This window comes from Ammodytes marinus (assembly GCF_949987685.1).
Source record: "Ammodytes marinus genome assembly, chromosome: 8".
NCBI lineage: Eukaryota > Metazoa > Chordata > Actinopteri > Uranoscopiformes > Ammodytidae > Ammodytes > Ammodytes marinus.
The window spans coordinates 26,394,041-26,409,906 of NC_137212.1; the positions used below are offsets into that span (position 1 = coordinate 26,394,041).

General features: G+C 40.7%; 1 protein-coding gene across 1 annotated transcript in view; it reads right to left on the bottom strand.

Moving 5' to 3' along the window:
- Positions 1 to 243: 243 nt before the first annotated feature.
- Positions 244 to 15,866, bottom strand: part of tgfbr3 (transforming growth factor, beta receptor III) — a 78,981-nt gene continuing 63,358 nt past the window's right edge. The window contains exons 12-16 of the mRNA XM_080032869.1: positions 14,292 to 14,567; positions 13,536 to 13,656; positions 9,170 to 9,220; positions 8,280 to 8,387; positions 244 to 4,488 (exon numbers count right to left, since the gene is read on the bottom strand). Of these exons, the coding sequence (XP_079888995.1) occupies positions 4,367 to 4,488; positions 8,280 to 8,387; positions 9,170 to 9,220; positions 13,536 to 13,656; positions 14,292 to 14,567 (678 nt within the window). The 3' untranslated portion in view covers positions 244 to 4,366. The remainder of the gene's footprint in view (positions 4,489 to 8,279; positions 8,388 to 9,169; positions 9,221 to 13,535; positions 13,657 to 14,291; positions 14,568 to 15,866) is intronic.

The window sequence follows — 15,866 nt, forward strand, 5'->3', positions numbered from 1 at the left end:
TGAGGCGGGCTATGCTCTGGTACTTATCACACAATAAGCATTTTGAACCAATTACGTCCGTTCTATAAAAACAATGCCATGGATAAAGCTTGGCTTTTAAGCAAGTTTTATTTTAAAACATTTATTCTCAATCAGATCTTTATTTGACTATTTTGGAGTTTATTTCAAGGGCCTTTAACCAAATCCATACAGGAGATATCCGCTTTGTGTATCCACTGTGACATCAAACAACAGTCTTGTAAATCATTATGAAAGTTTATTGAACATATTGGGTATACATGTATCATGCGTATTTACAGCCTATAAAAAGTTTCAAAAAGCAAAGGAAACACTAACGGCTTTTCAAAGTTGAACACATTTACAAGGACACCAGAACAAAGGCAATCACTGAATCATGGGAGAAAGCTCAAACTCTTCATTGTTTGCTATGAGATTAATAAAATAAATGTGAAATGGCAAGAGAAAACCACATAAAGGCCCCAAATCATCTGCAGTATAATCTATAAGCATTTGAACTTCTCTCCAGCTCAAGCACAGGCACGGGAAAATCAAAGACACACACACACACACACACACACAACGACACGCACATACTGTGTAGCACACAATGACACATTCATAGAAAAACATGAGGTAGTCAAATGGTTGAAAAAAAAATACAATCATAACTAGATACATGGATTTGTGCTCCGATTATAGCTGATCTCAGTTCAGCATTAACTACGAGTCATAAAGTGAGTATCTTCCGCAATACATCTATTATAGAAATGTTCCTTTTATCTGATACAGCATCAGTATTTCACATGGATTGCATATCATATTTACCTACTAATACACATTCATGTCCTGAGGAGGGGAAGTGGGTGGAGCCTTTTTCCCAACATGCATTGAGGCAAAAGGCAAGGAGGAATGTTGAACTCTCATGTATTGTATTGTTGGTTTGAGTGAAAGACTATCTCCCAAATGATCTCAAATAAGAATATTAGATCCAGAACATAACTTGAGCCTTGGCCAATAAACAGCGGGCGTGGAGGAGTAGATAATAACACAGGCTTTATGAATGTGCCAGTCCATATGAGAAACCTCAAGATGTACAGGCATGTCAGAAAGCCCTTATCCCACAATGCTCACTGATTATAGGCTGCAAAACACATTTCCACTCTACAAGACATGGATCCTTTACTATGTGTATTCTCAATACAGTGGGATACAGCGCTGTTGTTTGCAATAATTCTTCTTTATAACAGCAACAGCGCATTACACATCACCGCCATGTATCGTGCAGAATAAGTGACTTTACTAAATAGAGGGTTTTAGGTTATGGCATGACACCTGGCAACCGGCCTTATAAAACAAACAAGGGTTCAATATTGCTCTAAAACCAAGTGTATAACTGAATAAAAAAGGATTTGTCGAGTGTTATTGAAAAACAGTCAGGTTTCCAGAAAGAAAAGAAAAATGTTGGATTTTTTCCACCTTCCATTTTAACTGAATACATGTTTATTTTACATTCCCCCTTTTATTACGGTTTACAGTAACCGCTGCCATCAGTGGAAGAGCCTTGGTTCCATATTGATTCTTGATTTTAAGGGGATAAACTTCATTGCTGTGACAACAGAAGGACCTAAACAAGTTTGTGATCTGGGTTTTGGTTGTATGACAACACCGTGACCAAGCAATGAGCTTGTGCTGAATTGACTCGGAAGTGTTTATGAGTACTATATTCAAAATATAATTCAATATTAACTTCTGCTGCGTATCTTCAATGGTATGATTATTTCAAATAGGTTCAAACAAAACACAAGGAGTTGTGTTCCACGTACAGAAGAAAATAAACGTGTTGTTGGAAGAGCATTTACACATTAATAGCTCAGTTAATGTTTTATGACACATTTTTAAAATCATTAAAATAGAAGTTCCCCACACACGTATATGTTATCTATGAGCACATCCATGATTCACAGTACTTACACAAAATAGAAAACAATAAATTTCTCTTGGTAAATATAATCCAAAATATACTTCTATACACAAATATATATATTTATACTCTGTTCCCTCTGTAGAAAGCTTTATACATGTTTACATAAGAAATAATAAAGAAAAAGAAAAAGCTTTGAGATAACATACATTCTTTTTGTGTGTGTTATGTTTAAATCACATAACAGGGAAACTTCCCTTTTCGAATTTAAAGGGCCCAGCTAGTCCCACACACAGTCCGACTAAGACACACACTGGTTAAAGGAAGGCACTACGGCAAACATTCATAGCATTCTGAGGCGGTGGGGAAGTCGTGGCGTTGCAGTTTACGGAAAACAAATATATATATGTGTCCATGAGAATGAACTTCGGCTACAGCTTATTCAACACACTGTCTGTGCCAAAATACAAGAACTGGCATAAGAAAAGCCCATACACTGTACATTTGGCTTTCGAACGTAACTGATCTACTAGTGATCTGGCTCCGTCAACTGAACGGGACTGTACTGAAACATTTACTGGAATAATTGATTAGTCATATGTTTTTTTAACAGGCTGAACATAGATTACCTGTACAAGTAGCCTAATCAACAAATCCATCAATAATCGATTGAGTCATAGGTAGCAGCCCTAGAGTAGAGGAATGCACCCAAAATAGACTACATGAAATTTACTAAACCATGATTTTGAATCCATGTCCCTAAGTCCAACCTGTCAACACTGTAGTTTCCATTTGAACACTTTTGAAATGAGAATTGGCATTAACTTGCACCTCACACTAATAAACCCTGTCTGAGCCAGAAGTATAAAAAAGAGTTTTCACACACTCTGCCTCATAACATTTTTGATTATTTACAATATTCACAAAAATATACAGCTCCTAAAAGAACAGTTTTGCAATTTAGGAAATATAATTATTGACTTAGGGGCGTGATTAGCCTAGCTTAGCATACAGACTGGAAGCAGAGGGAAACATTTAGCTAACTACACCTAATACACCCAATTGTCGTTTTTTAATGTATAATTTGTGTGTTCACGGATTTAATAGACAAGGCCTTACATGTTCATTTGAGCTTCAGAGGTGTTAATAGGTGTTTTTTTGAGCTCTGGACGGAGCCAAGTGGACGGCCATAAATCTAGCTTAGCGTTAACAGCACAAACTATAGCTGACCTACCGACAACTCTGAAGCTCAAGTCAACACATTTGTCTCAAACAGAAATGTAAAATGATCATTTGCTTTTGTAGGGTTAGAGTTTTCGTACTACAACTTATCCTAGAATATTTTGAACGATGTCTCTGGGCCAACTCATCTGTCTTCATGCTAAGCTAGGCTATTCTCCTCCTGTATGGAGCTCTATACCCAACGCAAAGACATGGGAGGAAAATGATCTTCTCTGCATTCATTTGGAAGAAAAATCAAATAGACATATTTTCCAAAATAAACTATTCCATTAACTAGTAATGGGGAACCTATAATGCCCCCAATGCAATTGAGTCTCAGACCCCCATTTACTGAAATGCATTACTACAACAACTGTTAAGAAAGTACTGGGAAAATATGTTTTACCATCCTTTCAATACAAATCCATCATGGGGAAAGGAGTGAAATGGATATAAAAGAAATGGGGCGTTTTATCAGCTTGTCTTTCACATTTTTCTTTCACATTGTTTGGCACTTACTCTTCTGTATACATTCAAGACCTACACTGTCTTTTAAAATCCATTATCTCTCTCCGTGTTAAGAGGACCGCTTGTGTTCATACATTATCTCTCTCCGTGTTAAGAGGACCGCTTGTGTTCATACTGCACTTTTGTCGGCATTTTTTACTAGTGGTTGCTTTGCTCCTTTTGCCACCTTCGGTATTGCGTGTCATAAAGTAACGTGTTGCAGTCCAGCCATCAACATCTCACTTACTAATACTGACATAACTGGAGCCTGATTGCTTTCCCTGCTGTTGGATTGCACCTGCTTGCTACAAACAGCCTAACTCACACCATTTAAGGTCAAAACAAAAGGCTGCGTTGTTAGAAAAAAAAGGCAGCATTTGGATTAGAAAGAACAATGCCTGGCATAAACACTTGTTGCTTGTATTTTCTTTTTTTTTATACTCAATTTGAAGTGAAGCTGCCAAGCTTTTGTCTCACTATTATTAACAGACCAATTACACCAGGACGGTACAGTTCTCTACGCACGCTTCAAGTGGCACAAAAGGCATTTGTTTTCTTCTTTTTTTTTTGTTGTTGAAATGATACTTTTCTCCCTCCTATGGAATGTCCCAAAATAGTTCCTTTGAAATGGGAGGAGATGAAAAGCGGCCCCAGTGAGCCGCGGGGCCCTTCCTGTGCTGTGGCAGGGCCCTGGCCCCTGTTGGCTGGCCTCCTGGGCTACGCTGTGCTGCTGCTGGAGCAGGGAGTGCTCTGTGTGCTGCCCATACTGTGGGCCGCACTGCTGTTCTCTGAGGCAGGCTGGGCCTTCACCTGGACCGGCTGTGTTCTAGCTGTCTCACCTACACATAGAGAGAGGAGGGGATTAGACCAAAGGGAGATACAACATTGGATATACATCTTAAACAATTATTGAATATAATGGAAGAGTTCATTCCAAAAAGTGAAACTTTAATGTCTTTGTGCATTAAAGTTTCTGCTTATGAGTAGGCCCTGCCCTTGTTTAGAGAAATACAGTCTTGCTCAGCACAAGAAATCAAAATCTAGTTTGCAGTACAACACACTTGGCACTTCATCCGTCTTAACTTTTACCATCTTGAGGTTTAATCTGTCGCAGATTCACAAAGCAGCAGGGACCACATAAGGTCACCTCAGAGACCCCAGGACCAAGCGCTCACTGCCTCTCTGACAGATGATATACTGAAGAAAGAGTGGGGAAGGTTAATTTCTTTACTTCTCTGGAATCAATTAGCCTTAGTCTTTAGTAGATACAGCAGAACAAACACAAAGCAGTATATTCTGACCGCAGCTCAAACCACTGACTGCTTTATTGTTCTATGTCTAAATAAACGTTTCCTTTTAGTGCTCTGACGCTTCTTAAGACTGGGACAAATAAAATAAACTTTTAGATTATGCAGAAAACGTCTCCGACAGAAAGTGAACAGCTTTGAAAATATGACAAAGAGTCTGTGCTTCATTTCTGGTATACAATCTGGTACAATTATTATTACTGCTGTCTGTGTGCCTCTAGGTTTACTTCCCAGCTTTACTCCTCCCAGGGAAAAAAAATAAGGAGAGCACACACTAAAATCCTCTTTCTTTGACAAACGATTTGTGTGTGGAGTGCGTGCATATACATGTATGACAGACGCATGTTTCCACAGGCAATATCCCTGTTTTGGAGCCTCTGCGTTCTGCTAATGTTTACCAGAGCCAAGCCTTTCCCTCACAGGACCAAGAGCTCTACAACACAAAGGGACTTGGATTCACTTCGTCTGTCTGAGGAAATATAAATTCCCAAGTCCAATATTATCCCTCTGAGATAGGAGAGATAAAGGGCTGCTTTAATGTCACCGAAACATACTGTGCATGAACACTCATACATGCAGTGGCTGCAACAGATGTTTTCTCTTGGAACAATCTAAGCTGACAATATCTCAAATATTTCAATATATGTGAATGTCGTGCATTTGACAAGATCATTTTTTAATACATGTGCAAGCTATATAAGTTAATTCACTACCCCTAAATAGACAGCAAGATAGAGAGATTAAAGAGCACATTTCAGAGAGTGTGGCCTTACTTTGGCACAGCAGCCGCGGTTTTAGCTAAATGCTACTGTTTGCATGCTAACATACTTACAGTGAGAAAGCTAACATGCAGATATGTAGCAGGAATGATGATTACCCTGATCTTAGTTAAGCCTTTAAACATGCTAAATATTTGCTAATTAGCACTTAACACTAAGAACAGCTAGGGCAGATGGGAATGTAGTTTGGCAGCTATTTGGACATAAAGTATAAAATAAAGTAGGCTACTAAAGTATTGGGCGAAATACAATTTTGACCAGATGATAGCACTAGATCAAAAATGAAAAGATCAGCAGACTTTTTATATGAATGCCTGTACCTCATGGTATGGCAATCGATTGAATGTTTTTTGTGATATTTCATTCTTAACCACATTGGAGGACCAACCAACTGACCACGCTCGCAGCTAGCGTAGCATTAAAGAAAAAAAAAGCTGGTGTGTAATCTGTTCTGGCAAGATGGCCGATCTTACTATTGTGCAGTGTTTGATCACCATTATTTTCATATGTTTGGATTTCAGAGTAGATAAAGTGTGAAATAGTTTCTCGTGTGAGCGATTCAGCCTGTTTTCACAATTGGTTCGAATTGTTCATTTGTATATTATTTCACCAATCGAGCAGAGGTGGAGAATAGCTCCATTGGCAGACGCTACTGCAGCCCTGGCAGAACGCACAACTGTTGGATGTGCCAAGACAATGAGCAAAATGTCTACATGTCTTTTATACTTCAAATTGCCTTTTAGGGAAACAGACTGTTGTGGGTACAAAAACACCCAAATATAATGCCAAGGAGTATATGTAACCTTCAAAAAGGGAAAACCCTTCACTCTCCAGAGACCAGTATCATTGTCCTCAAACCCTTGGGGATAGATAGACCCAAATCTGTTTTCATGTTTCATCACTCTCTACACTAGTTTAAAATTAACTCTGAACTGATATTTTGGTTGTTGTTTTCGGGGATCTACATTCTCGGGGTTTACACAGAACTGCCAATGTTGCCATGTAAGGTCATTTCAGCCAAGACAAGCTTGACTAAGGCCTATTTGTAATAACATCCACAAGAACATGTGCCTCCTTATCTCTACGTTGTGAAAGTCCCTCCAAAACCACTATCCTTACACCTGTTTCTCTTTCCCTGTTTTCTTTTAAAGCTCGACTATCTTTTGCAAAATGAGCCAATTACAGGGCGTGTGTTGCTGTGTCGCTCTAGGCAACCCATAAACGCTTTAGAAGTGGCTTTTTAAAGAGAAGCCAATACCAATATTGTCATAAAGATAAGGGCGGTTAAATCTGACAGCTGATCTTTTCTGCTACATGGAATCCTGTTCAGTAAACACTGAGTGACAACAGATGGCTCTTAGCATGAATGGATTCTCCTATTATGCAAAATGCACTTTTTCACAGTTTTTACAACATTAATAATTGGTCCCCAGTTTATCTAGAGACTCCTAAAGTATGAGGGAAAAAAAACCCTCTCTCTTTTTCTCTCAGAAAAGTGTGTTTCTGTGTTCAAAGATGTATCGGTCATGCCCTCTCATTACAAACCTAAAAGAAACAGGTTCTAAAAGGGGTTGTTTCAGACAGAGGCTGAAAAGAGAAGATTCACCAATGGCACTGAGAGAAATATAAAGTTTTTCTTTGGACACTACACCGTGAAAACGGTTTAGAGTAGAAACGCACATTAAAATGTTTAACTTTAAAAACAAAGAGCACGATATGTGAGCTATAAACAATATGTACACAGCTCCTCCAAGTGTCTTTATCTTTGCTACATTCACAACGATCAGGGAGGATGATTTACTGGCCCAATACGTCAACGCCCTTCAACTGGGAGCTTCTTCCCAACCCTAAACCCATAGCGTTAACTTAAACACTCGCACACATTGTCGTATTCTCTGAAACCCGCGACTTCTAACACAAACTCAAACTGCCTGACCCCGTTTAAATGAAAGACGTGCATGAGAGAGCTGACGTCTGCCTTTCGGGGGCACAACAGGTCAATGGCCACGGTTGATCAGCAGAGCAGCAGTCCTCCGGGCACAGCAGAGAACAGGGCAGCTCTATGCACAGTCAAGCACAGGGCTGCTGGGAGAAACACTTCCTCTCAGGGGTCAGGCGGGGTCGGCAGGCCTGGGACGATTGGGGAAGGTCTTGGCATCTAACTGACAGATTGTGTGTCTTTTCCTGAGAGCCCGCTAAAGCCAACAAGGGGGGGAATTTCCAACTCGTCTCCAAGCCCATTGTACTGAGAATATATTCTGCTGACCAGCCCGCAAGGCCCCCATCCAGAAAGAAAAAAAAAACACACGCATTCAAAGGCAGGAAAGAGAAGAGCTTTTGCTGCTGACCAACAGGATATATTTACAGTAGAGGAGTCAATATGTTATTGTGAACTGGCCTCTGTCAGCGGCAGGATGTTTGGCAAATCCCAGCAGGCACATTTCTGGCACTGGAGAGCCTCTGACATTCCTCTGGCGTCTTATCTTTTTCATTAATGCAGAGAGGTGAGCAGGGGCCGTGGAGCAGTAGGTAGAAGGGACCTACCTGTGTGTGAGTAGATAAACCACAGCGCTCCGGTCAACAGAGCCCCGATCACAAAGGCAGCAAAGGCGATGCCCACCACGGTCGGAGTGTCCAGCACGTACAGGGTCTCTGGAAAAAAAAAGAAGCAGCACACAGTTTACACATGTTATATATGAAGCCGTTCAGACACAGTCCGTGTTCACACGTGCATGAATGAGATATTATTAATAATATGAACATGACTAAAATGTGTCAATGAATTTTCCTTACTTCAACGTATAAAATGTAATTTAATTTTAAAAAGTAATCACTTAATTTTAATAATAACAGAAATAAAATGTAGTTCCTAATGGCGCTAGTCATGATGCCACTTCTTATATCATGAAGTATCTCCATTTTCAACTTCCACCAAATCACTAGCCCCTTGATTATCTTAAAGGTCATCCATCTATTATACAAAACGCACTTTTTCATGGTTTTTCAATATGGGTTGACTAGAGAACCCCAAAGTATGAGTATGAGAAAACAACCCTCTCTCTTTTTCTCCACCTCCACCTTTCTGAAAAACGTGTGTTCAACAACCAAAGTCAGATTTCTCTCCCAATGTTACGTCATAAGGGGAGAAGCCACGCCCCTTCATTACCAACCTAACCTAGCATTAACTCCACCTGTGATAGCAATCAGAGCAGACTGGGCTTTTTGGAAGAGACGGCTTAAAGAGACTCTAAAACGTGAAATACAAAGGGTATTTTGGACTCTTCATCATGAAAACAGTCTCAAGTGGAAAACCGAATTGCAATTTTGAACCTGAAAATCAGCACAATATGTGACCTTTAAAGAAGCATTCGTATTTATGCCAAGAGTTTCAGACGAAAATCAAATCAACTCTCATGTCTGTCCAAATCACTTACGGTCTTCAGAAGGCTCCTGTGGGCTTGGAGGTGACTCTGGGATGGGATACTCTGTAAAAACAAACAACATAATAACAATGTTAATCTAATAATATATCCTGAGCATTATAACTAATGCACACAGTATACATTACATCATTAAATCAACATTACAATACATGGTCTCAGTCCCAGGCCAGAGGAGCAGCAGAGTGCTAATATTGCCCGGTGTTGATAAGCACATATCTGTGGAATGTGATAGAGAACCCTGGAAGAGGAAATGCTGTCCTAAAGGATGAACCCAGTGACTTTGAGTGTTTTTTCTTGCTCGGGTCGTTTATTCTAAGCCATCTGGAAGGCTGTCAAGAGTGAACCTTAGCGATAGCGATGACTCTACAAACAATATAAAGGCGCTTGTGTACGGGGTGAACTCAAGAGGTGAGCCTGGTACGTGTCCAAGGCTCCGGCACAATGGCTGCTATTCTTGGATGGGACACCTTTTGAGTTTTTCATTTCGCATAATAGCTGATGACAGGTCAGCAGATTTTAATTCCAGAAGGGACGTCTCCTCTGCCACTCTTAGCCCCCCTGCCCGCCCCCCCCATCCTATCGCTCCAGTGTTATCTGTCCCGTGTGACTTGTTATGTTAAGAATGCAGAGAGCGGCCACTGATACTTTCAGGCCCACCAGCAGAAAAAACGACAGTTGTTCTGCAACGTTTACGAATTAAAAGATTGTGTTGTGTTTTTAGGCGGAGAAAAATAAATATACATGAGTCGTATAAGAAGAACGCCCAATGGCTGTCAAGCTGAACACTTAATGTAGCTCTTCAAATGATGCCGAGATGACGTCTCCGGGGAACAATATCTGCTGGATGTGAGTCAGGTTATGACTTTCTCCTCTTCCATTTGAACAGAAACAGACTACGGACAACAGTTCACTCATGACTTATGTTTTGCAGCTTTTAGCTGATGCCAGACTTGGATATCTCTTTGAACGTCATATGTTTATGTAAGTTTGCTGTGCTTGCTATGGACTGAAAGAGCACGCCTGTGTAATATAAGAATGTTCTTTTTTTTTGAGACCCTGACCTCTCCTCCTCACAGAGCGCTGAGACCACTGAACGGCCGTGCAGTGCTCTTGACACTGGATGTTCTTATTTATAAAGCCGAGTACAGTTGAACTCAACACTTCAAAGCTTGTTGCTACAACAAGCTTAAGTCAATACGGCCATTTGCACTGAATACAACTGATGATATACACTGGTTTAATATTAGTTACAAAGGTTTTTTTTTTTAATAATTGATTAGTAGCATACATATCTTTCTCTTCAGGAAAACCTGAGCAAAGTAATCTGAAAATCTGAAGTGTGGGAGATTCATGCTGTTTGTTAATGGCCACATACACTGAGGCGAAAAAATCTACACTTATGGAGTTAGAACTAGGATTTATTTGAGTCTTAGAATGATACATTTTGAATTTTACGATGGTTCTTATGATAACGTAAGCTACTCGACTTGACATCTGGCAACAGTGAAAACAGCAGGCCGTGTGGAGCATGAAAAAAAAACTCATTCCGTTGGTTTTGAAGTTAATGCATTAGCACAGATATTTATCCCAGAGATCAGCTCCCCAGCACCTCCTGTACACTACCTGTCCATCACCAAGATAAGCAATCTGAGGGGCCAACACATTCAACATATATATATGCTTCATACACTGCACTTTCACTGTCCAGTCATTTTCAATACCATAACTCTAATATTAAAAGTTTTTCTTTTCTTTCAAAGCAGATACAATAATATTCATTGATGCAAATAAACCACACTCTCATTATAGGTTTTGTATTATGTTCCTTTAGACTTAAACTAAGCTAATGATACTTGTGCTGGTGTAATAGTGTAATCTACACTGCCATCCTCTTCAATAAAAGATACTTTAAAACCATTGAGTGTGACCAAATCCATAAAAAAAGGGGGATCGAATTTATTGATGTTGTGAAGCAGTAAATCTACTTTTGATGGCAGGACTTGTGTTTTTCCATGCACCAAGTTGGCCACAAGTGGCCCGTCTTTGATTTGTAGATTAAGTTTAGTTCTTCGGGATCCTGTCCAGTGCACAACTGTGGCCCCTGAAAAGGCTGCTTGTTTCCCTTGCCATCCTAATATAAGAAATGCCTTTGTGCTATAAACACAGCCTTTGAAATGAAGTTTTTTTTTTCAATGACTTAATTGCATATCCGTGTTTATTTAATATGTTCCATGGAAATAAATCCGCTGGACTGGCAAAGTGGTTTGGCCGGTGTGTGTTCCTGCCTGCATGCTGCACTGGCTCACTCGTTACTGCACATTTCAGAGTCTCTGTTCACCAATATCTTCAGCAAACCGCGTTAACATCAACACTGGAACTTCTGTGCCTAAAAAGTGACTGCATCTATATGTCGGCAAACTCAATATCCCATTAAAATGCAATGAATCCACCCACTCCTGTTCAGCAATTTAAAGTACAACTCGGACCACTCACACTACAGTCTGACTGCTACCTATATCCATATCTGATTGTTTTTAAAAAAACTATTTTTTTTTTTCGAATTTTATCGAAGCATAACATTAACATCATTTTCATAGGAATCCCTACATTTTGAAGAAGATGTGTACGTAATAATGTACCGAGTGTATGACTGCAACTAACAATCTTTTGGGATTAAAAAAACAAAGAAAAACGGAGTGGCTGTTGTTTGCCAGTGCATTCTGTTGGACAGGCAAACATATCTTTGTCATTTCTCAACTGCAGTTTCACGTTACTTTAGAGCTCACTTATACCAATCCAATATATCCACAACATACAATACTCTGAATTGGTCAATAACGGCCATTCTGGTAAATCAGTCGTGCTCTCACTTACACTGAATAAAATGATGTGATTTATATTAAACTCATGAGTCAGTATAGCTGACTCATTACTGACCAATGGTCTCTTGATGATGTCAGTGCTCAGAGGGGATGCTGGTTTCTAAAAACCCCTGGCAGGCCACCAGAGATTGGGCACTCATGATATCACCCCATCTCAGTTTAGGTCATAATTAATAAAATGTGGTGGTGGTGGTTACATCAGGCCCCCCCAACCACTCCAATCTAAAGCACCAAACCCCCCCACCCCCTCTATGATCACACACACAGCCCCCGAGGGTGCCCCAATACAGCCAGTGAACAGATGAGTGACTGAACAAGCCATGATCGAGGGGCCTGTATTTCTCTGGCTGGAATCCCAAAGCCAACAAGAGGACCACTACTCCCCACCAACACACTCACACTCAAACACACACACACACACACACACACACACACACACACACACACACACACACACACACACACACACACACACACACACACTCCTCCCTATTGGAAAGGGGGGAGGCCACAGTGAAGGTCTTAAGTGAAAACAACTGGGCCTTGGTTCTGTATGACTCCTCTTTTTCCGCCACTCCCTCAAACATGGACCGGTCCAGACCCAATCTGGGCCTCATCTGGAGCACGCACTCCCCTTTACCGGAGGAGTCAACCACATGCTCCTATGTACACACCAGCACTTTTTGTGTACAGGCGTCAATGTAAACAGGCATATAGATGCGCACGAAACGACTGTGCGCACACGCACACACACACACACACACACACACACCGCAGTTAATGATATCCAGATGTGGGGAAGTGATGTGCAGCGTTTTGTGGTTTGGTCTCATCTCAAAGCAACCGAACCAAGCTTTTTCTCTGGCCTAAAAGCACAATTATTGTATGTTTTACCAGTTCTTGGGCTATAGCAACCTGAGCGTTTGCACAACTAAGTCTAATGTATTAGTTTTGAATATAATTGATTAGATTTTTCTATTCTAAACCACATCATTCTGGTCCATGTGTTGTTCTAGATTGGATTCGTTTTTAAAAGTGTTTATTCCATGTTTTTTTGGGATCAATAAACATGTTGGTTTGTCATACATGCCTCTATGTTGCGTTCATTAAGATCACATTCTCATCAGATGTGTGACATTCAAACATTTGATTAAAGTTTAAAACCTTAATTATAAGGTTAATAAGTCACCTTATTAAAATGTCGGGTTATAATCAGGCTTGGGACCTAAAATGCAGTTCATGGAACAGGCTTGGTTTGGGCCGAGCGTGTTCGGGCTTCGGGTAGAGTGGGGTTGGATTTCTTGGGTCTGATCTAAGCTCTACTCTCCATCACCCACAGAAAGAGCTTAATACATAATGCGTGGGGCTGATAGACCGTGAACGATGGATGGGAGTTTGAGACCATGCATCTAGTTTAGGTTGAGTAAGTGGCGTAACTGGATCATGTAAACTGTTTTCATTTCCTCTTTACTGACCTTGTATGGGATCAGATTCATCCACCACCACCAGTGGTTTGGTGGAGGTCTTGGAGTTCATCATCATAGCCAGGATACTTTCCAGAGTCAGAGAGTCGCAGGTCTCGCTGGGCTTTATGCACTGTGTGTGTGGGGGAAGAGTTTGAGAAATGAAAAGGGAGTTGAAGTGAAGAAATCGTACAAAAGTGAAACATGCAACTCTGTGAAAGGCATGTACAGTATGCACTGCAATAGAAGAAAAAAATTTTAAAAAAAGTTTTGCAAAATGCAAAGGATGACATTCACATTTCTCAACCCCAAAGTAATAAACTTGCAAGCCCTATAACATGACCCCGATCGTTATCAGAATATAACAATTAGCTTCACGTGTCAGCCTCAGGCCACTACTTTATCATTACGTTTTTCTTATGTGTAAAGGTTGAAAAAGTGGAGGGAAGTTGAGTTGGGACAGATAACATAGTAAGAGTAAGTAACAAATGACGGCTAAGATGGACGCTTATTTTGTTACACAGCTGGATGCTTGGCAAAACTATACATCCATTCATGTTTCCAGACCTAATACTGAATGGCTGCCGTCTCAATGAGTGAAGATGTGGGCAATACTACATCCACTTCAAATCTTCTCAAAACAATCACTGCTAATACTACATACATTTGGAAAGAAAGAAAAAACGACTTTAAAATTGCACAGGAAAAATCATTAAACATGCAAAAAGAATGAAAAAGGTAATTTTGGAAAGAGAGAATGCTGCATACCGGTGGTAGTTTTTGGTTGCTGTGAGGTCCTTTGGCGCACAGACACATCTCACAGTGCAGGAAGAGCAGGGACATGTTGAACTTTGAGTTGAAGTTGAAGCTGAAGCTCTTCTTCTCCCTCTGCTCCCTCTGGGGATAGTACTTGACCGAGTCGTCCTTGGGGCAGACCGTCTCGATCAGGGTGTAGTCTGAGGCCGTGCTGGGGTCGGAGTTGGGCGAGATTGAGCAAGACACAATGGTGAAGCCAAGCTCCGGATCGGATGCGGTTGAAGTGACCTGAGATCACATGAGAGAGAGAGAGAGAGAGAGAGAGAGAGAGAGAGAGAGAGAGAGAGAGAGAGAGAGAGAGAGAGAGAGAGAGAGAGAGAGAGAGAGAGAGAGAGAGAACAAGAATATTCATGTAAGTTGATACTGAAAGTTGAGCAAGAATGCAATGTTACTGTACATTACATTGTTTTCGTTTGACTGATGCTTTCATCCAAAACATCTTATGATGAGGAAACCATGTGGAGACAACCCAACAACTAAATGGTAAAATGACTCCACTTATAAAGCGCTTTCCCCTGGTTTTTCACAGACCCAAAGCGCTTTACATTGTTTTGTACACATTCACACACAAACGTTCAGAGTATGTTAGCTTTCCCACTAGTTAGTGGAAACCAGACTAGAGATGAAAGGAGAGTGAATACTGGGGTCTTAGTCACCAGGTAGACACAAACTAACGTCCAATAACCGACTGTTTTGATAACACATTAGCTATTATAGCAACTGAAACAGGTTTTTAGTCACAGTTAGGATGGTAGTAATATCGCTCCATCCAGCACACAGTCCCTTGACGTATTATTCCCCCCTCTCTGGATCTTTGGTGATGATGTCCTCATTGGGAAAGCATTATACACACAGACAGTTCTTTGTAAGCAGCTGGCTCTGCGTCCACACTGTCAGTGAAGCATCTCCCGCTGATATCATAATAAATATGGCTTCAAAGGAGCTCAAAGTAGGAGTCTTTGCCATCTCCCAGATGACCTCTATAATTACTGTCGCAACACACAGACAGACAGGCCTTTGAGCCAGACTGGAAATAGGACATGCAGACACGTAGCGAGGGGAGACAATGAATGGGAGAGGGGTGAAAGTGAGTGTTAGCTTTTTGGTCAACTAGACAAATACAAATTGACCCTGTAAATGCCACACTAAGAGATGAAAGCAGGAAGGGCTAATGACCCAGACAGAGAGTACACAGAGCACAGTTTTCTTAGCCTCAATGTACAGACAAAGAAATAACAAGTTGAGTAAGAAAAAAACACAGTATCAAAGGTCACATATTATAATCATTTTTAGGTTCAAAATAGTCATTTGTGTTTCTACTAGAAACTGTTTTCATGGTGTAGTGTCCAAAAAAACTTTATATTTCTCACAGTACCATCGCTGAATCTCATCTTTTCAGCCTCTGTCTAAAAACGCTCTGTTTTAGAGTCTGTCCCCTAAGCCCCGCCTTCCAAAAAGCCCAGTCTGCTCTGATTGGCCCTGAATCTACCTGCCGGTTTGAATCTATCTGCCAGTTCGATTCAGGGG